Source organism: Lacerta agilis, chromosome 6, assembly GCF_009819535.1.
Source record: "Lacerta agilis isolate rLacAgi1 chromosome 6, rLacAgi1.pri, whole genome shotgun sequence".
Classification (NCBI taxonomy): Eukaryota; Metazoa; Chordata; class Lepidosauria; order Squamata; family Lacertidae; genus Lacerta; species Lacerta agilis.
Window position 1 is genome coordinate 20,403,045 of NC_046317.1, and position 23,638 is coordinate 20,426,682.

General features: G+C 43.0%; 1 protein-coding gene and 1 long non-coding RNA gene across 2 annotated transcripts in view; one reads left to right on the forward strand and one right to left on the reverse strand.

The window, feature by feature from the left end:
* Positions 1–19,899, reverse strand: part of BCAR3 (BCAR3 adaptor protein, NSP family member) — an 88,821-nt gene extending 68,922 nt beyond the window's left edge. The window contains 1 exon segment of the mRNA XM_033151548.1: positions 19,875–19,899. Within this exon segment, the coding sequence (XP_033007439.1) occupies positions 19,875–19,884 (10 nt within the window). The 5' untranslated portion in view covers positions 19,885–19,899.
* Positions 15,118–20,075, forward strand: LOC117048124. Its single transcript, XR_004426805.1, has 2 exons — positions 15,118–15,208; positions 19,907–20,075. It is a non-coding gene; the product is annotated as an uncharacterized LOC117048124 (long non-coding RNA).
* The last annotated feature ends 3,563 nt before the right edge of the window (positions 20,076–23,638 follow it).

Here is a 23,638-nt window from a genome sequence, read left to right on the forward strand (position 1 = left end):
CTAATACTATTTAAGAAACTTCCTGCCACTTTTACTGAAATACTCTTTTATTTTTAATCCATTGATTGCTTAAAAACAGGCCCTTAACTTAATACGTTCTGCTGACAGCTCAAATAAGAGCTAATAAGCAGATTTCAGAGAGGAATGCAATTCATGATTTAGCTCTTTTGATCATATTATATGACTCTTTGTGAAAGGTTCCCTCCATATTGAAGGAAGGGAACTACATTTAACCTTCTCAAATAGCATGTCACTCAGTAACATGTCAAGATATTTTACAACAGGGATGATCAACCTTTCAACACCAGAGCTACAAAACCCTTAATTCTTATGTAGAGAAAAATGAGTTTTGGACAGATGAACTTCAGTCATGCCACAGGGCTGAACAGCCTAAAAAGCTGCACCTTCCAAAATATCCTCTTTTATACAACTATGAAAGTACAGGATCTCTATTGCTGAAAGGTTGGTCATCTCTAGTTTACAGTGATGGCTCTGTAATTCTTGCCAGTTAACAAGCAGCAAACTCCCCAGTCCAGCTGTTTATTATCAGATTTACCGTACTTAAAGGTAAGGGCAGATTCTAAAAGGACCGCTATGTTAGGTAAAGGAAAAGGTAAAGGGACCCCTGACCGTTAGGTCCAGTCACGGACAACTCTGGGGTTGCAGCACTCATCTCGCTTTACTGGCCGAGGGAGCTGGCGTTTGTCCGCAGACAGCTTCCGCGTCATGTGGCCAGCATGACTAAGCCACTTCTGGCGAAGTTGGAGTGTCAAGCGGGTGTTCTTTAAATAAACAATAAAGATTTGTTTTTAAAACAAGGTAGTATAACACAAGTGGAGAAACTTAGGTTACTTCAATAATAATATGCTAGTTCACTTCAAGTCGTTTTCAGAGGTTTCGGCTTTATAGTTTGATTCCTTTCCAAGGCGGTACTTTCCTTCAGTTAACCACCCCTTTAACAAATCCAGCTCCTGAGGTACTTTCAGTCTTAAGGGCTCACCACACACACCCTTCCTTCACTGGGTTTTGGGAGTCTCTTCTTTCGTCAGAAGTCTCTCCCCTCCAGACTAGTTTGAGACCTGAGGAGACTGATCTTTTCCAGCTCCTACTTTTCCTGTCTCACCCTCAATCTCCCAGCAAGATCCAGTCCTATTACTCCTGCGGGACACTACACTCAGTCCTTCACTGTACACTCGGGAGTGGATGTTTTCTCCAGAACCAACCAACTCTCCCTCCTCAACACTCTGTTTTTCAAGCTCCCTAGCTCCCAACCACCTCAACTCAACCACACTCTTAACCACACTCTAACCCTATATCCCGCCAAAGCCTCTCCTTTTAAACTCTTCCCTCCTGGAACCACAGCCAATCAGAGGCTGCTGTTCTTTAACCATTTGCTGGCAGGAGAAAAAAGTAAAAAACACACACTTGTGGAACCAACTTTTCCGTCACATGAGTCCCCAGCAGGAAATATGGCAAGATACAGCCCAGACACAGGTTAACCACCCCAGTGAGGATAAGCAAGCTCTAGTCCAGGGGTGGCTAACTTATAGGCCTCAGCCCTCAGGATGTTATTGGAATACAGTTCTCACCATCCCTGAACATCAGCTGTCTGAAGGGGCACATGTTAGTGACCCTCTACCCCATGTTTCTCAAACTTGGGCCCCCAGCTGTTGTTGGACTACAACTCCCATCATCCCTGACCACTGGTCCTGACAGCTAGTAGTTGTAGCCCAACAACAGCAGGGGACACAAGTATGAGAAACTGCTCTAGCCTTTTAAGGACCATGGCAAAATGTGCTAAGTCTTTAAGGTGCCACAAGACTTTGTCGTTTTTACATTCAAGTATGCATAGTTAAGATTGCAACCTCAGTAAGGACTCAAATTGGACCTAAAAAAATTAAACCTAGTGACCAACTAAAAAAAGAAAATAAAAGTCATCTGCCTCTCTTCTGCACCTAGGCAGACTTTTTTCTTCTGCATGCTGAGTCCATCCATTGTCCTCTCACCATCCCGTTACCATGATTTCTGAGAGTTGTCATGGATACGCATGTGAACTTTCCCAGACAAATAACTTTCCTAAGAGTAAAGCTAAATACCCTTTTTTGAAATAATGGACTTCTAGGGAAATAAAGAAAATGAGAGAGAATGAATCCAGCCCAAAGTGGTTTATTGATGTAATCAAAGTATGTTTTTATTTACTCATCCAATTAAAACAGTCTAACTATGTAGTTAGCAAAAGTGGAATGTATTTCAGGTACAATCCAGAGTTATGGACATCCTTAAATGTCTCCCAATGGAATACAGGAACTTTAAAACACTTAATTTTGACTAGATTGGACATACCATTGTCATTTTTCTCATTCTCTGCCCCATCCCCTAATCCTCTATTACACCTTCTCACGTCACTCTTGCAAGGTAGGCTAGGCTGTGAGAACCAGAGATCCTCTTGATTATTGCATGAAATGCAGTTTGTTTTTGCTTTGAAAAAAATATTAAAAATTGAGTGCAATCTTTTCTCTCTCTCCCTATTTACCAATCTCAAGCCATTTCCTTGCCTGTCTAACCCAATAGCTCACACCGGCTCCACAGCCTCTCTGTCGTCTTAGTAGCTTAAGATTCACATCAGTTCTTCACAAAGGGAGAGTTCAGGATGAGTCATATCCAGAGAAGTGGGCTTTTCTCGTCTCCCTTCCTCCTCTCAGGGACAAACACAACCAGCTATTCATTCTTTGGCCAAACAAAGCAGGAGAACAATGTTGTCAGCAGAGTTACATAGGCAGCCCACTTCTCACTCTTTACTAACTTTCCAAAACAAATTAGTTAGGAAGCCAGCCCCATCCTAAAGTCCTGCCTTCTCTTAAGCCTTGCCCATATACCACCGCCAAGGCTTCCTGGGCCATTCAACAGTAAGGTAATTTGGGTGCAAATCAGTAGAGTGAAAGGGGTTAGGTATGGGGGAGAAAAGCAACATAAATTTAGTTAATTCCCAACTATAGGAATAAAATTCTATTCGATAGGACTCCTAACTAAAGAGGTAAAAAAAATTTTAAAGGCCCACACGTTTTTTAAACTTACTTTAAGAGGAATGTTTTGTACATCAATGCCAGTTGTGTCTGCTGAGAGAAAATCAGCTGGGATGTAGGCTATAATGGGCAAATTCCATCACATTCTTACTACCATAGTAACCTGTTTTTAAACAGACACACTTGCCTTTTACAACTCAAAATACAGTACGTAATTGCTGGCAACTCTTTAATAAAAGCTCTCTATTATTAACATCTTTCTAGTCCAAAGGAATCCCTGGTCAAATTAAGCAGAGCTAACATAGTGGAGAGCACAAGCATTAGTAAACATCTTAAAGGCATCTGAATAAGCAGCTTAACCCTTGCAGAATATACACTAGAAACACTAGAATCTTGCATACTGGAGACAGGTTGGCACCTTTGACAACAGAGCTGGTGATAATTATGATTGTTTTCTGAAGCACTTCATGGTACTTTACAAAGTACAGAAGGATAGGTCCTCGCCCACAATGTGTTTACAATCAAAAATTCAACACATGAAGACAGAGAAAGGAGAGTGGAAGGGAGGGAGATAGGCTGCAGACGCACCATACTTTTAAAGCACATCCACACACACCCAGAACAAAACACAAACTTGGGAACTGTAGTTTGTTATGCGTGATCAGCATTGTAGCTCTGTGTGGGGCTAAACTACAGTTTCCAGGATTCTTTGAGACATAGGAACTGTACACAGGTAGTCCCGTAAGACACACCAAGTACAGTATTATATACCTATACACTGATGAATCACAGAAAGGAATTTAAAAGCTCTTAAAATACCATCTGCAACCTCCTATGCTAAGGGAAGATAACCCACCAACTTCGACTCTCTCTGGTAGTTCCAACAATGCAGAATGTTACAATAATAAGAGAAGTGGGTTAAGGAAGGGGGGGATCAGGTACGAATATTTTACTATATTATCCAGGATAATCTTTGACAACTTAAGTTTTTAAGACATATTATACAATCATTCCAGACACTCACCTTTACATCTTCAGACGACCATTTCTAACTCTATTGCAATTAGTAAACCATATCATGTGCGCTATTTGCCAAGTTTAAGTCAATAATCAATCTTGGACATTTTGGTATTTACCAGTTATTTGGCTTTGTACATTTGAGTTAGCTCCGTTCAAGGGTCTTTATATTAATCTTTTTGGGGGGGAGGGGGAGAAATAAACATGCCATATCTATATACATGTATCAGACTGTATTCACCAGCACTAAACCATTATGCTCTCCACTTAAATGCCCCATCAACATAACTCTAACATGTGATGGAAAACCCAACCTTTCGCTCTTCCTACTGAGGTCATTAAGGGAAATGTTAAGTAATCTGCATTCAACAATCTTGTGTAGCTTTTCCACAGAAATCAATTTCGTTCCCCAAAAGCGTTCTCTTCTAAAACCTGAGTAGGCAATTTCAGAATGAAAGCTATTCCTCCTAACTACAACCCAACCAGCATTCCTCTTGATGTAGTAGCCAGAAACCTTGTGCGCACTTCATAGGGAGTAGGCAAGTCTCGTTGGATCCGGTAGGGCTTACTTCTGAGTAAACATGCAACATGGGCCAGGACTACAGTCTTCTTTCCCCTCCCACCACAATTTACTCCCGTCAAAAATTAACAAATAATAATAATAAAGTAATAAAAACTCCAGCAGCATGGTCGAGCTCCGCAAACCTTCAATCAACCCGGCGTTCTTTTTGTTGTTGCATCGAACAGAACTTTCCTCAAGAGAATACACCGGGGTGTATTTTTTATTATTATTATTATTTTGGAAACCAACCACCCTGCTCAAGTTTTCTTTCATCGTTCTACAAAACCAAAAAGGCGCCGCTCTTACCTCAAGGGATGCTGGTTTGCGGCGCTGGAAGGGGGAAAACTCGGCAGCCGGGCACTCGCCCCAATTTGGGCAGCCGGTGAGACTTAGCACGCCGCCCCGCTCGTCGGACGCGGATCCTCCACAGGTTCTCTTCGGGGCAGGTCTCCGTCGTTCACCTTAAAGCGGCTTGGCCGGGACAGAAGTGCTGCATGGTTCCCTGACCGCTGAGCCAGCGGCGGTGCTGCTGCGAGGCGAGAGTTTCGCAGCTCAAGCAAGCAAGCAACCCGCCAACCTACCCGGGGAGGCGCGCGCTGCAAACTCAGGCAGCTGCAGGCACGGCGGCCAAGCCCCACACGAGGCAGCGCCGGCGCTCCGGGAGTGATTGAGAGCTGCTCCACAGCCACACCCCTGCGCCGCCGGAGCCCCCTCCATAAGAGCTATTTACATACGGTGACCTCCCGTTGCCCTTTGCCGCGTCGAGAACTTTTCCTTTAGTCCTCCCCATAATTCCTCCCTTTAAAATCAGCTCCTTTAAAATGTCATGATTTACTGCTTCCTAAAGGCAACCGTTTTTTTTTGTGTGTGTGTGTGTGTGTGTCTTTTTTTTTTTTGCCAGGCTGTTAAGCGCAGCTGATTTCATTAGCTTGAGCCCCTCCGCCCCTCCCTTGACTGGCATCCAATCTTCCCAGCGATAGTTTGTGGTGGGTGGTTTTCCCCCCTTTTTTTTTTGCCTTCTTGTCAAAAACTATCCACCGTGTCAGCCAAAGGGGCCTGCATACCAGCAAATAAGCACTGCTTAATTAAAACAGCAGGTGAGGAAAGCAATAAACAAGACAGCCTCTCGCCTCTGTGCGATTTCATCCTTTGCCAGGCTTAAGGAGCAATTTATACCACCGCCCACCAAATGTGGATATCCGATGGGTCAAACTGAGCCACAATACTGGCTGCCTCCAAACGGTCATATTACTGCCACAATTCAAAGCAGAGCTGGCCCTAACATTGGGCAGGATTCAAGTGGTCCATCTATAACAGCACATTTTGAGATTTAGGGCAGCATTTATTTTGTTTATTATTATATATTTATTCATCGTTTATCACAGGAACCCCATAAGTATATTTAAGGCAAGGTGCAGGTGGTTCAAGGAGGCCCAAGGTCAATTGAATAGGGATCCCAAGTATACTGGGGAAAAAACAGTTCAGGAATACTAGATATCAGTAGAAGAACTATAAGGTCGCTGTTTGGAGCTTGTCCTCTTTACGGTCAACATCAGCTCTCCCTTCCTCTCAACGCATTCCCTTCACAACTAACCAGGGGCATACCCAGGATCAAAACTGGGGGGGGGGGGCAAGCCATGGTCGTTCAGGTTCAAAAAACAAAAACAGCTTCAAAAAACAAAAACAGCTTCAAAAAACAGAAAAACTCCCCCCCAAAAGAAAGCCCCAAATGGCTGAAAAACTCAGTTTCCCAGGATCCTCAGTCCTCGCAAAGGAACAACTCACCATGCAAGGGAACTCAGTTTGCCAAGCTCCCTTGCAACGATGAATTCGCCCCCTGACACTGCCCAAGTCTCAGCCTGCATCCCCATTTGACCAAGCAGGGTGCAGACTAGGATCCGGTCTCTGATAGGCACACCAGCTCTTTGTCGGCATGAGGGAGGGGGAAACAGCCGGCGCAACACACACACACACACACACACACACACAGTGGCCAACTGTGCCTCGGCAAGAGCGAAAGAGCTCAATTGTTATTGAGATTTTGGGAGGGGGAGAAAGACCAGTCTGGAGCTTTTTTTTTCCTTTTAGGCTGCCGATAACCATTTAATATTTTTTTAATTTATTTATTTTTTTTGCTTCTGGGGGGGTACGCCCATGCAACTAACTTCTGCTCCTAAGCCACAGCAAGCAAGACATCACAATCTGTTTCTGAGTCCTAGAGTTAAATCTCTCCTTCTCCTTTATCAACTAGCCTCCTGACCACAAAAGCAGGTATTGTGTTGTGGGGGCCTCACTCATAAGGTCAATCTTGGGGGAGGAGGGCTGTGGTCCCCTCTTCCCCCTTTAGAGTCCCATGTGTATCTACATGGCGGAAACACCGTTTGAATTTTCTGCATGACTCTGATCTAAATAACTGTACTTTATGAGCATACAAGGACTTTGGCACACCCAGGAGGATTTTTTGCTTGGAGAAGCCGGTCAGCTCATCCCTTCCCCTTCCCCTATTATATAACAAACTGCTTTTGAAAGTCTCCTCGTTTTCAACAGTTTGCCTTGCAGCATGAAAAATTGCCCATTCCAATATTCAAGTGCTTATAAATCTAGTTCCTTGGATCCAGGCCCAAGGCATATTTGGGTAAACTGTTTTGGTAATCATGTGGAAAATGTGATTATATGGCTTAGCCAAAAGGTGCTATCATCATTAGTTGCCATTCAGACTGAGCTGGGACTAGAGGTATACCTGGGCCAGCTTGCACCTTTAGCAAGGAGATGTATCGGCACGAGTGCAAACCCAACTCCATAAAAAAAACATGGCATAATTCAGTCATCACAAATGACCCTTAAGCTGGGCATTTAATGTCTACTCACTAAGTTCATTGGGGTTTACTCCCAGGAAACTAGGTGTGTAGGACTGCAGCCTAAATCTAGCAAGCCAGAAGTAGGAACTTCAGACAATACCTCACTTGCCTTCTCCTTACTTCTGACTAGGCGCCAGCAGAAAGGCACTCAGAAATAAGCCCCACTTAAGTCAATGGCCATTGCTCTCTGGGGGCTTGGGCTGGCTGCCACACTGCCCCTCTTGATCATGTGCCTTTTCCAATAGCACCTACTGTGACTTGTTGGGAGAATACAACTGGGCCAGTGTGGTGTAGTGGTTAAGAGCGGTGGACTTGTAATCTGGTGAACTGGGTTCGATTCCCCGCTCCTCCACATGCAGCTGCTGTGGGTGACCTTGGGCTAGTCACACTTCTGTGAAGTCTCTCAGCCTCATTTACCTCACAGAGTGTTTGTTACAGGGGAGGAAGGAAAGGAGGTTGTTAGCCGATTTGAGACTCCTTAGGGTAGTGATAAAGTGAGATATCAAATCCAAACTCTTCTTCTTCTTCTTCTTCTTCTTCTTCTTCTTCTTCTTCTTCTTCTTCTGGGCAAGACAGCTGGCTAGCAACAAACAAGCATCTAACCAGCATCAGGTCAGGAGAGCAGCAATTGCAAGACGGCACCATCCATACACAATGTCCAGTGTTCTGAACAAACCATAATACTTAGCCATGGTTTGAAATTGGCTTAGTTCAACAACTCACAGTTAACACTAGCCACAGTCTGAGCTTGTTTGGACAGAATGCTAAATAATGGTTTAGTGCTTAGTAAGCGGGCTTTGGACTTAGAAGCTCCCCTCACATGGACGCAAGGAGGAAATCTGAATTTTTGGCTTATCTGTTTACCTAACCATAGTTATGCTGAAACCCAGGTAAACTGTGGTTAGTCTTAACTTTGATTTAGGGAAACATGCCAGCTGAGCTTCAAAAGACAGTTCACAATCTCCTTTCCCTAAACCATTGTTTGTGGTTTGGATGAATCATGGTTAATTTAAAATGGAAGCAACTGCTTCCAGACTCCCTGTCATACATGTGCTGGTGGAGGGAGAGTACCTGAAACAGAGGTAGTTTAGTGTTTTGTCTTAACCAGATCATTTGTTAGGCATGAGAAGTTGTGGTTAGCGAAAAACAAAATAAAATGCTTCCAATTTCCTCTAAGCCATGCTGGAGGAGGAGGGGGGCATATGGGCCTGAGGTTTGTATATGTAACACTAAACTATGGCTTAGTGTTGTATCTAAATACAGTATATAATTTTCCATATATGTATATTTTGTTATTTTGCAAAACTATGTGAGTACACTAAAAAAAAAACCCTCTCTAAGAAGAAACCATTAATTTTGAGATAATACAGCCACAGGCAGCCTCACCCAGAAATAGAAAAAGGACTTTCTTTCTGTTTAATTCTAGGAATTACTGTATAGCCTTGTTTATTCATAAGGCTTGGAAGAGATATAAGAGTCTTTCAGATAGTCATGCATTCTGATAAAGCAGAGGGTAAAGTATACATTACATGGGGAATGTACTATTAATATATAATGCAAAATAAGATAAAATTAGAATTTTGAATAGCCCTTTCTGGTAAGAAAAGTTCTACTGTCTTCTCATGTGTTACTCTTTTTTGCAAATAGTTCCTGGAATAGCACTCATCTATGTGGTCTTACAGGAAGAGAACTGGATTTGGATCTGGGTTGAAATTACACATCTGCCATGACCTCAAGTATGTGGCTTTGGGCAAATTAAGTATCTTTCAGCTTTGTTCTCCATCCATTAAAAGAGCATAGCGACTATCACCTACCTCACAGGGTGTTGTGAGGATAATCACAATTAAGTATTACGGGGAAGGGGAACAAAAGATTGAAAGAAAGCAAAATATAAGTGTCTGAGTTGTTCACTAGAGGCTTTGGCAGTGTTCTATCAGTCTTCTGCAGCCCAGAATTACAAATAACTCCAGTTCATATTGTCCTGTGAGTTAACATGGCTTCTCCCAATGAACCGGAAGGTTACTTGATGAATGTACTGCAGTAGCCAAAGGTTTGCCATCACCTAGCCCACAGGACCTCACCTTCTTACTTAGATACGGCCTCCCCCCCCCCTTTATGGGCCTTATTTTCCATTCAAATAGCTGTAGGCTTTATTTCTAATGATTGATTCACACACTTAGCCAGCTAATTATCATTTTCTATGGTGGAGGGAGCAGGCAGGCATGTGCACCTTATTCTAGCCTAGGCCTAAGCACAGAAGTCTAATTTGCATGATCCTTCCTCCTCATTAAAGGGAGGGAAATATTGCCTAAATTAGATCCATGGACTGGAGTTCACCATGTGAATATATGAATCAGTTCCTTTCACCTTGTGAGTATATGAATCAGTCCTATGACATAATCTCTGTGTTTGGTTTCTGGGATTTAGCTAAATGCCTATCAATAATCCATTCTTTTATATTTTTTGACATTTATATACACCTCATAATCTGAAAGAATTTGTGTTTTCAGATTTGCTTCTTCTTATTCAAGGTTATGTCATCTTGCTACCAATTCCTCAAAACTCCCACACTGCCTCAGAGTTGCCTCTCTCTTTCCTTGAATGTTGACATTCTGCAGCTGTGTTGTCTTCTGTAATCCCCAAAAGTTTTTCTTAACATTGTTCTATTACTTTCTTTCCTTTGTCTGAGTTCATAAACCAGGAGCTCAAAGGCTTTCCTGCTACTACATTGGTAATAATTCTGCCTTAGCCAGCAAATTATCTTTCTAAATAAAACAATGATTTTTAAACAAATACTGTTCCATAACTTTTGTCAGGAGTCTTGACTGCTTTTTAGATAACAATATTTTTAACAACTTCTATTCCAGAACCTGTTGTTTCCATCTTTCTCTTCATCGCAGAAAGCTATTCCAACGAATGTTTTCTTCTCAGGTTATAGCTACATGACTACAATCATATTCAAACTGTGTAGATCTGTTGACTCTCTCTCAAGGGTATCATGATCACAATGATTATTTTAAAGCAAACTGTGGGTGAACATAATAATTGTGTCAACCAGAAATCTTAAGAGTCAAGGGTATGTGAAAGGCACACATTGAGCCGGCTGAGACATACAAATCTTGGCTTTGTGCCTGTGTGCTCCATCCTCATGCTGCCTCTTCCCTCCTCAGCCTGCTAAGATTATATTTATTTAAACCATAAAATATAGGCTACAACATTGACATAAAATCAGAAACATTTTTTAAATAGCATCAAAATAAAACCAAAACCAAACCAGCAAAGGGAAAGCAGTAGTACCAAAGATCTGCAAAGCACTGAAATGCTTTAAAAAAACCAAACAAACAGCTTTAAAGCCTGGAAATCTCATAGTTGTAGAGTTGGAAGGAAGCCCAAGGGTCATTATCTAATCCAGGCATGGCCAAACTTGGCCCTCCAGCTGTTTTGGGACTACAATTCCAATCACCCCAACCACTGGTCCGGTTAGCTAGGGATGATGGGAGTTGTAGTCCCAAAACAGCTGGAAGGGCAGGTTTGGCCATGCCTGATCTAATCCAACCCCCTGCAATGCAGAAATCTCAACATGTGGTTCCCCATCCAATTTGAAACCATATTGGACCCTGCTTAGCTTTGCAAATGTGCCACCAGTTTCATTGCTGCACCACTCTTCACCTGGTGTTGAAAGTACCACAATGTAGACACAAAGCAAGCTTCTTTGGGAAAATAATTCCACAACCAGGGCACAACTGAAAAGGTTGTTTTCTTCATTTTGTTGTTGTTCAGTCGTGTCCGACTCTTCGTGACCCCATAAACCAGAGCACACCAGGCATGCCTGTCTTTCACTGCCTCCCGCAGTTTGGTCAGACTCATGTTGGTAGCCTCAAGAACACCGTCCAGCCATCTCGTCTTCTGTCGTCCCCTTCTCCTTGTGCCCTCAATCTTTCCCAGCATCAGGGTCTTTTACAGGGAGTCTTCTCTTCTCATGAGGTGGCCAAAGTATTGGAGCCTCAGCTTCAGGATCAGTCCTTCCAGTGAGCACTCAGGGCTGATTTCCTTCAGAATGGATAGGTTTGATCTTCTTACAGTCTATGGGACTCTCAAGAGTCTCCTCCAGCACCATAATTCAAAAGCATCAATTCTTTGGCAATCAGTCTTCTTTATGGTCCAGCTCTCACTTCCATACATTACTACTGGGAAAATCATAGCTTTAACTATACGGACCTTTGTCGGCAAGGTGATGTCTCTGCTTTTTAAGATGCTGTCTAGGTTTGTCATTGCTTTTCTCCCAAGAAGCAGACATCTTTTAATTTCGTGAGTGCTGTCACCATCTGCAGTGATCATGGAACCCAAGAAAGTAAAATCTCTCACTGCCTCCATTTCTTTCCCTTCTATTTGCCAGGAGGTAATGGGACCAGTGGCCATGATCTTAGTTTGTTCTTCATAGACACACACTCATCTAGAATGCAGATGGCTTCTATTAACTGCAGTTTCCTGTTACATCTGAACCAGAAAGCCATGGTTACCATGTTCACAAGCAGTCAGAATCTGAAACCACAGTTTGAACTTGACTTAAGATCCTGCCTTGTTCTGAAACTAGTAGCCATGATTTCCCAGTTTGGACATAACAGGAAACCCATAGCTAATGGAAGACTTCCTGGGTTAATATCACTGTGCTGAGGAGAAAAGCATTTTTTGTTTATTTTAGTATTCCTCTTTTTGCTGTCTTTTCTTTCAGACTATCAGGGTCATTGAACAGTAGATTGTTTTCACTTTAACAGGCTCCTGCCTCATCATCAAACTTGTCACAGAAGTGAGAGCAGCTGAGAGGCAAGGACAATTATTTCAAGATAACAAGATCCTGACAGCTGATTCCTGCTGTAAGAATGTTATAAATACTGTCACTCACAAGGGCAGTAAAACAGATGAAACCACTGGAGAGTAGATTTAATTCACCTCAGGTGTCACCTTTCCCCTATTCTTTCATCTTCTTTGCACCTTAGCCTAAAATATTTATTGCCTTTCCATAAGTCCTTTTTTTTAACCCAAATGATCTAGAATTGGATCAAACACTCTGTTTTAATATTTCCATCAGACAATGTCTTTAAAAAAATCAAAGTATTTGAAGATTATAAACTGTAAATTTTAAAGAAGAAGCATTGAACTAAATATGGAACGTAGACAGAAATTACCTTCAAAACATTCATCTGCAAAGGAAAGAGGAAGCTCCAGTGGATTTGGGATGAAAGGAGGGCAAATAAAACTTATCACTAAGAACACAAGAAGAGCCTGCTGGATCAGACCAAAGGCCCACCATCCTGTTCTCAGTTGCCAACCCAATGCCTTTGGGAAGCACGCAAGCAAGACCAGAGTGCACCAGCCGGACCCCGCCATTTCCAGCAGCTGCTCTTCAGAAACCTGGTGCCTCCAGCAGCAGAGACAGAACATACCTATAGTCAGCCCACCACTTGTGGGATCAAAATCCATAGTTTAGCTATGCATGAAGAAGTACATTCTTTTGTCTGTCCTGAATCTTCCAGCATTCAGGTTCAACAAGGAAGTTGTAACTCAACACTTTTTTTTTTTTTTTTAATGGGAACTATATCGGGCCACTTCACAAATTCAACTGGCTGAGGATTACCACAGTGGATACTGTAGGCATAAATAAGGCATTTTGCAAACTGGGTGCTATGGGATGAAAGCATCCCAGATGCCGAGTAAAAAGGATCAATGCTCACAAGGGCTATAGAACTCTGTGATGTCATATGCCTGAGGCAGTTATTTCAGTTAAAGGCAGTTACGGAAAGTCTTTTAACAGTTTGAGCAGCAGGTATGTTCTGTTGTGCGGCAGCCTGCCTCAGAGTTAGTCTGTATTTATCTTGGATGCAAATCCATGTAAGATGTATTGGCAACATAAGCAACGCCTATCTGCGTTGCATATTTTAATCTGCAAGTGCAAGGGCAAGTACTGGTATTTGTTATTTAAACTTTAAAAGAGAGCGCCTTGCGTAGTTTTTGTAATTAAAGGGTCAAACGACCCGGGGAACTAGAGTTTAAATGGGAACTAGAGTTTAATTCCCACAGGTGTGCCATACACAGGCCCAAGCATACATAGACTTGAATGGCACAATTTCCTCCCACCCTTAAGGAGCAGGAAGAACCATATGAATTGGACCTCCCTAAGTACAAGACGATGGCTGGAGTGCCCGGTTTATGTAATGTCTTATATGCACCATGGGGAGAAGTGTCTGTACCTGCTCCTTCTACTGCAGAATGCCAGTCCCTAGTTATGTCAGTGTGTAAACTGAGCTTTTGCACCCACCATGCAACACATTTCAGTTATGGTTTTTTGGGATTCTCCAAATCTTGGCTGGACATGGTAGCTAGCCATTATTTGTGGTTCGCCAGAAGCGGCTAATCATGCTAGCCACATGACCCGGAAGCTGTACGCCGGCTCCCTCAGCCAGTAAAGCGAGATGAGCGCTGCAACCCCAGAGTCGTCCGCGACTGGACCTAATGGTCAGGGGTCCCTTTACCTTTACCTGACTTACTTATTGAGCAAAACAAACTTTCTCAAGAACGAGTAATAGAATTGTAGAGTTAGAAGGTATCCCAAGGGTCATCTAGTCCAACCCCCTGCAATGCAGGAATCTTTTGCCCCAAAGATCTCACCTGAGACTCCAGGAGGCACTACCAGCCAGAATAGACAAGATTGTGCTAGTTGAACAAACAATCTGACCTGATATAAGGCACCTTCCTATGTTTCTGCATTTGTGGTCTGGTGACCATAAGACTGTGGCTCAGAAAATGTAATACATCAACACAGTCTAAAAATACACTAGTTAAAAGCAGTTAATAAATGGTACAAAATACCAGTTCATTGGTATATCATATGATTTTTCAGTGGTCACATTACTATGAGTACAGCAAAAGAAATTAACACCACACTTCCTTGTGAAACAACCAAGTGCAACATAATGATGACAATTACTCAGGTCATGTGATCATGTATCACGCATATCATTCTTCAAATCATGCAGCATTACTTCCTATTAGTTTTCCATTTCTTCAGATTAGTAATTGCAAATGAAAATACAGTAATGAAATGCAGGAGGACATTGCAGCATTTCCAGAGTTAAGAATGTAACTATTGCTTTCAACTCAGGGCTACCACCCCCGTCCCCCCCAAAAAGAATTGGACTGTGGGTCACAGTTCCTTTCCATTCACAAAAGGGCAACACAAGATTGAAGCTCTGAGTGTCATAATGGCAACCTTATAGATATTCCCACTATTTGAAGGATGACTGGATCTCTCTCTCTCTCTCTCTCTCTCTCTCTCTCTCTGACTGTATGGAACTTCGAATGAGAAAATGATATCTTGCAAGGATAGAAATTGCTTCAATTTCTCCCAGCAATAATACAAAATAAGCAATAGCTTTTATTTGCGTGTGAAGAAGATGTCAGTGATATTTTTGACTCAGCTTGTGATGTCCACAAAGATGTGGCTCAGTAGGGTTCTAACAGAAAAAAATAAGGATACAGCTGGAATCTTCAAAGGATAGGATAGTAGAGTCATTTGTCTCCCCACCCCAAATAGAACTTCCTTAACAACATAAAAAAGCCAGAGCTGTTTGTTTACATTTTTGGCAACTAGGTCTACACATTCAGCTCTTCTAAAAAAAAAAAAAGGTAACAAGATGGTCTAGAAGTCTCCAGTTCTGATAGCTGTGAAGGGTAGCCAGAAGACCACACAGGTACTGATAGAATATTTGGATGAATAATAATATGGAAGAGTCTGAAATGGAATGTTCTGTCTGCTGGCAAAGCTACTAGAGGGCTTGGCTCCAGTCTGCAATCTGCAAATCAGAGCGAATCAAACACACTGTTGCTGTGATAGTGAGGATTTTAAATATTATCAGAAGAACAGGCAATGATCACTACTTTGCTATGACTGTTTACTTGATTGTTTAAGGAAAACCTTCTTGAAATGCTACAATTGTAGCAGCATGTTGCTGTTGCTCTTGGATTTGTGTCAAATGAATCAGCATAGCTACCTGAAATTTTTTGAGAGATTTTACATTCCGGTTCAGTATGGATTTGCTGAACTAACTGGGTTCAGAATCAGTATGATTTTTTAAAAAATCTATTCATTTTATCCTGCAGTATTGGGAAAACTTTAAGTAGATAATAAATAAATAAATTTTGCAAACAGAAGGATAAAAAGCAACAATAATTTGATGCTCAAGTGTAGTTCAAGTGCTGAAAACAAGCATTCCCAGAGTAACTGATCATGCACTCTTGCTCCTAGACACAGCACTTTATCCAAAGCAGACACAAAACAAAAACTCTTCACAATGGACTGGAGACCAGATAACAGCTTCTTGTCCCCACTATGAAAACAATAGCCCAGTGGCGTCGCTAGCCTCTGCGCTGCTGGGGGCGGCGGCAGCGCAGAGGCACCCCCTGGGGGAGGGGCACGACGCGCGCGCCGTGACGTCATCATGACGTCACGACGCACGTGTATACAGAAAGGGGGGATTTCCCCCTTTCTGAGGCTTTTTTTCGGCGGGGGGGGGGTGGTGACCAGCGAGGAGGGGGTGACGGGTGACCCCCACCTCGCTGGTCGCCCCCCCCGCCGAAAAAAAGCGGCGGAAAGCGGAAAAAGAAGCAGAGCGGCGCTTAAACGCGCCTGCTCTGCTTCCTTTCCAGGCTTTCCCCGCCCCCCCCCGCGGTTTTTTCGGCGGGGGGGTGGTGACCAGCGAGGAGGGGGTGACGGGTGACCCCCACCTCGCTGGTCGCCCCCCCCCCCGCCGAAAAAAGCGGCGGAAAGCGGAAAAAGAAGCAGAGCGGCGCTTAAACGCGCCTGCTCTGCTTCCTTTCCAGGCTTTCCCCGCCCCCCCCCCGCGGTTTTTTCGGCGGGGGGGGTGGTGACCAGCGAGGAGGGGGTGACGGGTGACCCCCACCTCGCTGGTCGCCCCCCCCCCGCCGAAAAAAGCGGCGGAAAGCGGAAAAAGAAGCAGAGCGGCGCTTAAACGCGCCTGCTCTGCTTCCTTTCCAGGCTTTCCCCGCCCCCCCCCGCGGTTTTTTCGGCGGGGGGGGGGTGACCAGCGAGGAGGGGGTGACAACCCCCCTCGCGGGTCGCCCCCCCCCCGCCGAAAAAAAGCGGCAGAAGCACCCCATCCATGTGCTGCTGCTCCGGGGGTGACGGAGGGAGCGGCGCCGCGTGGGAGTGGCGGGAGGGGCCGCCGCTTGACACCCCCACCCGCCGCTGCTCACCCTGTCACTGGGGGCGTCCCGCCCCCACCGCCCCTCCCCAGCGACGCCCCTGCAATAGCCTGTAGTCACATTTAACTGACACAACAGATCTATTTAAAAGCAAGATTCCCAGGCCCTTTGAATAGGATGAGCCTATTCTTTCGCCAGCAATGCTGTGAAACAAGGCAAAGATGTAGTTCAGGATCTCAGTTGTACAACTTGTAGTTCAGTTTGTATCTAAAAAACACGAGCAGAAATTGTTCCTGCCATTGCTTCTACTGCTTTTCATCAAGGTGGAAATCCTTCCAGCTTCTGAGTTCCCTCCTCAGTCAACACTAGGCACTCTCATTTGCACATGTGACATAAGATGTGCAGTTAAGGAAACTCCCACACATTTATCAACAAACAAGGGACACATATAACGCCGAGCATCATAGTACAGTACTCAGTCTGGGACTGCACAGCATGCACAGCGGTGACATAATATCTTATTCTCTAGCTGTGATCAAGAGATGAGGAGTAGGATGTGGAATTGTGAATTCCTCAGCCCCTCCTTTTTCACACACATTTTTCTCACCATATTCTTGAGTGCCTTGCCCGAAAGTGAGATGTTTGATGCTAATGAATGAACATTATCAAGGGCAGGAAGATCTTTTTCAATCCTGCTTTTACCACCACTTCCTTGAATACTGTTGGAACGATGCCCTTTGCTCCCCAACCGAATCAGCCTACCCAGCACTGTCTTCCTTAATCAACCAGGAAGGGCAAGGATTGAGCATGTCAAGTGATGAAGCTCCCAACTTCAAGAATTCTGTCTACATCCACAGGTTATGCAAACCAATAAGTATCCATAGAAACAGGAGAAGCAGCTGCATCCGGTGCTGCCCTCAATTTGGAGTCAAGGCAGAAATGTCTATCAGAGATGTTGACTACAAAGTGCTTTGCAAATAGGGCACAGCAGGTAACCATCTCCTCTCAGGAGCCACTTTATACAATTCTGCCAGACAACTCTGTACGGACAAAATGGTGCCAGAAAACCAAGATTTATTTTCCATCATTTGCTGCCTCAGTCAAATTCATCATGCATTTTCCTTTGCTGGAAGGGAAAAAGTTTCATTGCTCACAGAGCCTCAGAAAACTAGGGAGCCACATGGGCTCACCAAACAGAGAGATCACTCTGGAGTGAACATAGCAACTGCTCATGTAGTTTCCCCATTTCAGACGTTAGCAAGCGCTTTGATGGGACTGCTAGGATTACATTGCCCCAGAGCCAGCAGGACTTAATCTGGACTGGATCTATTTTTCTCTAGGGGCAGACTGTTCTAATAAGCCCTCCACTTGGTAAGCCTAAACCCTGCCAGGCAGAGCTCTATCCATGCCAAGGGAACCACGTCAAGCTTCCCCACCCGTGATCACTGTCCTGTCTTTTTAAAAATCTCATGGCTGTTTATCTGTTTGACATCTGCTGGGAGTGCCTTCCACAGGGAAGGCATGACTACCGAAAAGGCCCTCTGCCTGGTTCCCACCTGTAACCTCACTTCTTGCAATGAGGAAACCACCAGAAGGCCCTCAGAGCTGGATCTCAGTGTCCAGGCTGGACGATGGGGGTTGAGATGCTCCTTCAGGTATACAAAGCCGAAGCCAATTGGAAGGAGGTAGAGCTCTCAGATGTCTAACCCCCTTATCCTGTAAAAAGTCAACATAATTCACACTGCCACGCTTGCAACTGCCCACACTCCTAATTGTGCCATCTAGGCTACACACACTGCCAACCCTCACCACTTGATCAAAGCAAAGTTAAAATACAAGGCAAATAGCTTCTGAAGAAGAGTTTCAAAAGCAGCATGGCAGCACATTACTGAAAAAGATGGAAAAAGAATTTGATGGGTAAATAGTGCATACGAAACACACACTATCCCTTTTGATAATGGCTTTAATTGCAGAGAGGCATTCATTTTCTCATATTTCTCTTATCGCCCAGGACTCCTCTGTGATTATGTGTTTTGTTTTTTAAAAGTTCTCCTCTGCATTCCTGAGGAAAGCTCTTGAGTTTGTTGATCCTAAGCTGGCACTGAATCTGCAGAGGATGTCAACATTCACATTTGTTCAGGACAGTTCTTGCATGATAAGTCTCTTTTCTGTGCTTTCCTTTGCTCGGTTTCAATCGCCCCTTTCAGTAAAATAGAGGCAGGGCCGAAGTAATGCAAAAAGAAGGCTGATTTGCTGGTAGGGACTGTTAATCCACAGTTTGCACAATCAAAACACTATTAGGAGATGAATTTGCTGTGTCTTTCAGAATCACAATCATCTTTCCAACAGGATGCAAAATAAAGTGTGTAACTCGTATATGAAACCTATGCATCAGAATGTTCATGTGCATTACAAATGCCTCTCTTCCCCATTATCAGCTGTCAGACACTTACTTTAAAAGCACAAGAGAGGATTAAAAGAGATTTAATCCTAACTGTTTACCTTAAGAACATAAGAGCATTGTTCTGTGCTTTAAACTCCCAAAGATCAGCTGATCATTGGCGCTTCAGAAGGCAGGTGTGCAGCACTTCTGAAATGCTCCCTGACGGGCTGATCCTTGGAACTTCAGTTTGTGGACTAAGTAAACTACAAGCAATAAAGATAAACAATTGTACAGTTAATATACAATATATTGACTGGATTATCTGAGAAACTGAATTTACCCTTGCGGAATCTATCCTGGTTCTTCTTCAGGGAAGGTTACAACATTAAAACACATCTCTGAAGGTGAAATAAATAAATAAAAATTAAAAATTGTTCAATAGCACCTTAGAGGCCAACTATGATTGTTCTGGATATAAGCTTTCGTGTGCATGCACACTTCTTCAGATACTTAGCTGGTCTCTAAGGTGCTACTGGACAACTTTTTAATTTCAACTGCGTCAGACCAACACGACTACCTACCTGAACCTCTGAAGGTGGACGAACTACCAAGAAGGCCCCAATCTGCCAATCTTAACTTTCCAGAGTGTCTGTAAGGAAGGAGGTGATCGTTCAGACATTTGGGGCCTGAGTCATTTAGTGTTCAAATGTGAGTACTTTGAACTGACCACAGAAATGAATTGGCAGCCAGTAACGAACTGTTCATTTTAAATTCACTAATAAGACTGCAAATTAATTTTAGATAGAACCTACTTCTTACCATCTTTTCTTTCTGTTTCCTTAAGGAGCAAGATGTTAGAAAGGATGTGTATCTGGTGGATTTGATCCTCAGCTCCCATTTTCTTCAGTTCAGCTTCTGTCAGGTGGAGCAAATCCTGGAACCGGCCCAACAAAAAAGAAGATGGTTGAGAAAATATTAACTTTGTTCATTTTTTAAGTAATAAAATTCTTTTTTTAAATGATCCAACATTTTATTACAATAAATTAAAAGCATCCAGAACATAATCCCAGAACAAACAACTGCTCATTTTTCCATAGGTACTGCTAAGAATTAACACCTAACGAATGTATTGCCAAAATACAACGCTATCAAAAGGTAGTTTTTCAATACCTAATTCTTGTTACTTATTTGTACCACCCTCCTAACCATTTGAAAGGACTGTGAGAAACTCTTTCAGTCCATTATCACTTTTCACTTTTCTCTCTCTGTGTGCCTTGTCTTTGAGGATCATTAAAAGACACATTCTTTGGAATTTACTTTGAGGAAGCAGTTCTTAACATCCAGGTCTATTGGGGGAAATTTTTGTTTGTTTGTTTACAAGAACTGGCACCTAAGCTGTGGGGCCATAAAACACAGACCACACCATTTAATTACTGTCAGTGTATGGCAAAGAACCACCTGCAAGCAATTTCTATTTTAAATTGTGCCATGATCTGAAAAACCTAATTGTTCCCACCCAGCCACCCAGAAGTTGGTGGACTGGACAAAGGAGCTGCCAATTCATTTAGGAAACACCCTCCACTTAATTTTCTTAACCTCCATGACCTGTAAAAAGCTGGAACATAATGGTGGACTTGCACATTTGAAAATGTCTAATCATATAGTATTATATTTTACTATAAAACCTTTGTGTAGCACAGGGCTGGGAGCAATCTCAGTAAGGAAAAAGCTTCTAAAACTGTAAGATAGTTCATAGATAGAAGAATGAATGACCTCAACCACTGAACAAATCCATTGTATCCAGGATGCCACACTAGTCAACCAAGGAGGAACAGTTAATTCCTACCTTCCTACCCCCTCAGGCAAAGGTTCTGGTCTATTTAACTATGAAAGCACTTCTGTTGTGCATACTGTATTATCTCCCAGTTTGCTGTCTGTGTGAACTCAATCTTTCTCTTCTTCAGTTGTATAGTGCAGCCTTTTGTGTGCATCTCAAAGAAAGAAACATGCTCCAACTCAATGCTGCACAATGTTGACTGCCTACCTATTGAAGAATGGAACTCTCTGGTGTGGAGGGATCACTTGGAAAGACAGGCGAACTAATACCAGTGTACTGGAAGAAGCAAAGATCACCAGTGTTGAAGCAATGATTCTTCAACATCAACTTCGTTGGACTGGTCATGTTGTGCGGATGCCTGATTACCGTCTTCCAAAGCAACAAATCTATTAAAAATGGAAAGCGTAATGCTGGTGGTCAACAAAAGAGGTTTAAAGACTGTCTTAAGGCAAATCTTTAAAAATGTAGTATAAACACAAACAACTGAGAAACACTGGCCTGCGAGTGCTCCAATTGGAGAACACCCTTTACCAAAGGTGTCATGGGCTTTGAAGACACTCGAACTCAGGACACAAGGGAGAAATGTGCTAAGAGGAAGACACACTTGGCAAATCCATACCGTGATCAACTCCCGCCCGGAAACCAATGTCCCCACTGTGGAAGGACATGTGGTTCCAGAACTGGCCTCCACAGTCACTTATGGACTCATTGTTAAAACCGTGTTTATGGAAGACAATCTTACTTGGCTACGAGTGATTGCCAAAGAAGAAGAAGGTGTGTGTGTGTGTGTGTGTGTTCCATCCTTCAGAAGCTAGTACTGACTCAAGGCTATCTCTGAAATCATTTTGTCTTTAATCAACTGTCTAGATTATCAGACTACATTTCCCTAAAAAGTCGTTGGCAATCTGAACAGAGACACAAGGGAAGCAACAGTCAGAGGGGAATGGAAGTAGGTGTAAACAGGGGAAGAATATGTGATTATTTTCATTGCAATCACATATTCTTCGTCTGTTTACACCTACTTCCATTCCCCTCTAACTGTTGCTTCCCTTGTGTCTATTCTTAGTTTGTAAACTCCTTGGGGTTAGGATCTGTCTTCTTCCTCTCATTATTTTCTAAGGTTCATGTACATACATGATGCTATATAAATAAGCAAATAAAAATAGCCCTAGTTTATGTACAGCACCAGATGGACACTGTCCATTGTCTCTCTGTTTGGGAAGGTTATACAGCTGGGGTGGGGAACCTGTGTCCCTACAGATGTTGTCTCATCATTCCGGACCACTGACTATGCTAGCTGAGTCCAGCAACATCTGGAGAACCAGAAGCTCCTTGTCCCTGTTCTACAGGTCAGGGCAGATAGTGCTGTTAATAAATCAACTCCATTTAACAGATAAAAGCAGATAAAATCTCTCTTGCTCAAATCAATCCTTCTTTCCTGTGATTTTAAAGATGGCAAATTGCGTCTGAATCAGCTGCAGGGCCACCAGAACTCAGGGAAAGTGGCATGAGAGCACACCTTCCCTGCAAACAGCAAAAACATCAAGCCCTAAAACACAAAAATAGTGTTATGGCTAGGACAACTACACTGGCAGACATCACACTACAGTAGCTGGATTTACTCACTAATAAAGTTTAGAGATTTTCTTATGGGAAACAAATGGGAGGGTTACAGGATTTGAATTACATTATATCTATGTTAGGGGGAAAGAATGGTACGGTATGTACTGATCCTGATTTAAATGCCTACTCTGGAATTGACCACTATTTACATGTGAATAATGTTTGATTTTCCTTATACAACCTGGTTGCTTGAGCTGCTGGGCTTTAAGAAACATGCTTCCACCTACAGAAAAATGTATTTTGCTCTGCTGCATGCCTCGAGATTTGCCTCTTTTGTCCATTACCCTAGCAAAAATCTTTCTGCCTGTTATGCAAAAAGAGAAAACTAAGGAAATTATGGCTTCTTGGCAACAAAACCACTTGTTCTAGCCTGCTTACCAGTACATGCTAAATATTTTACACACACATTTGCCCACAGGATAATGTCATATGGTCAGCAACGTGTCAAAAACATGGTTACAGCCCACACTGCTGAGATCACAATTTTTAAACAGACTTGAGGGCTGGAGGAAGCTCAAGGAAGGCATGACATAAAGCAGTTTCAGGATTACTCCACGTACATGGTTCCTTTATTACTGGAAATTTTGAACAAGCATTCAAGCAAGAAAAATGACAGCTCCGTTAGCAGTATTTTGGAAGCTACCAAGGATTACAACTAGACCTACAATTGACCACTGGTCTGACTTGGAATAAGGCAACTTCTGATATTCCTATAACATAAAGAAAATTTAGCTGGGAAGTCCTAGGAAGCAAGCATAATTCATTCCCTATAATTATTCCTGTTTTCTCATCTCCCCTTCCATTTGCATTTAACAATTTATAGTTGTTCACGTTCATCTTTCTCACTTAAGGAAGTCCTAACCAATGCTTCCTAACCAAATCTATATATCTGTTCAGCTCGCCTGCCCCACCAGGGGTGAACGATGATGTCAAAATCACAGCCTTTAAACATCGCTTCCCTTAAGCCTCTTAATTAAAACAAATTTTGAAAATAAATTACTATGCCGTGAAACCCCACACTAAGCCCTTGCAATTCTCTTACCCTTTTGCTTCATCCAAGTTCAGAAAATTTAAACCTTCCAGGCATGTTGAAAAGTCTACCTTTACCTCAATCAT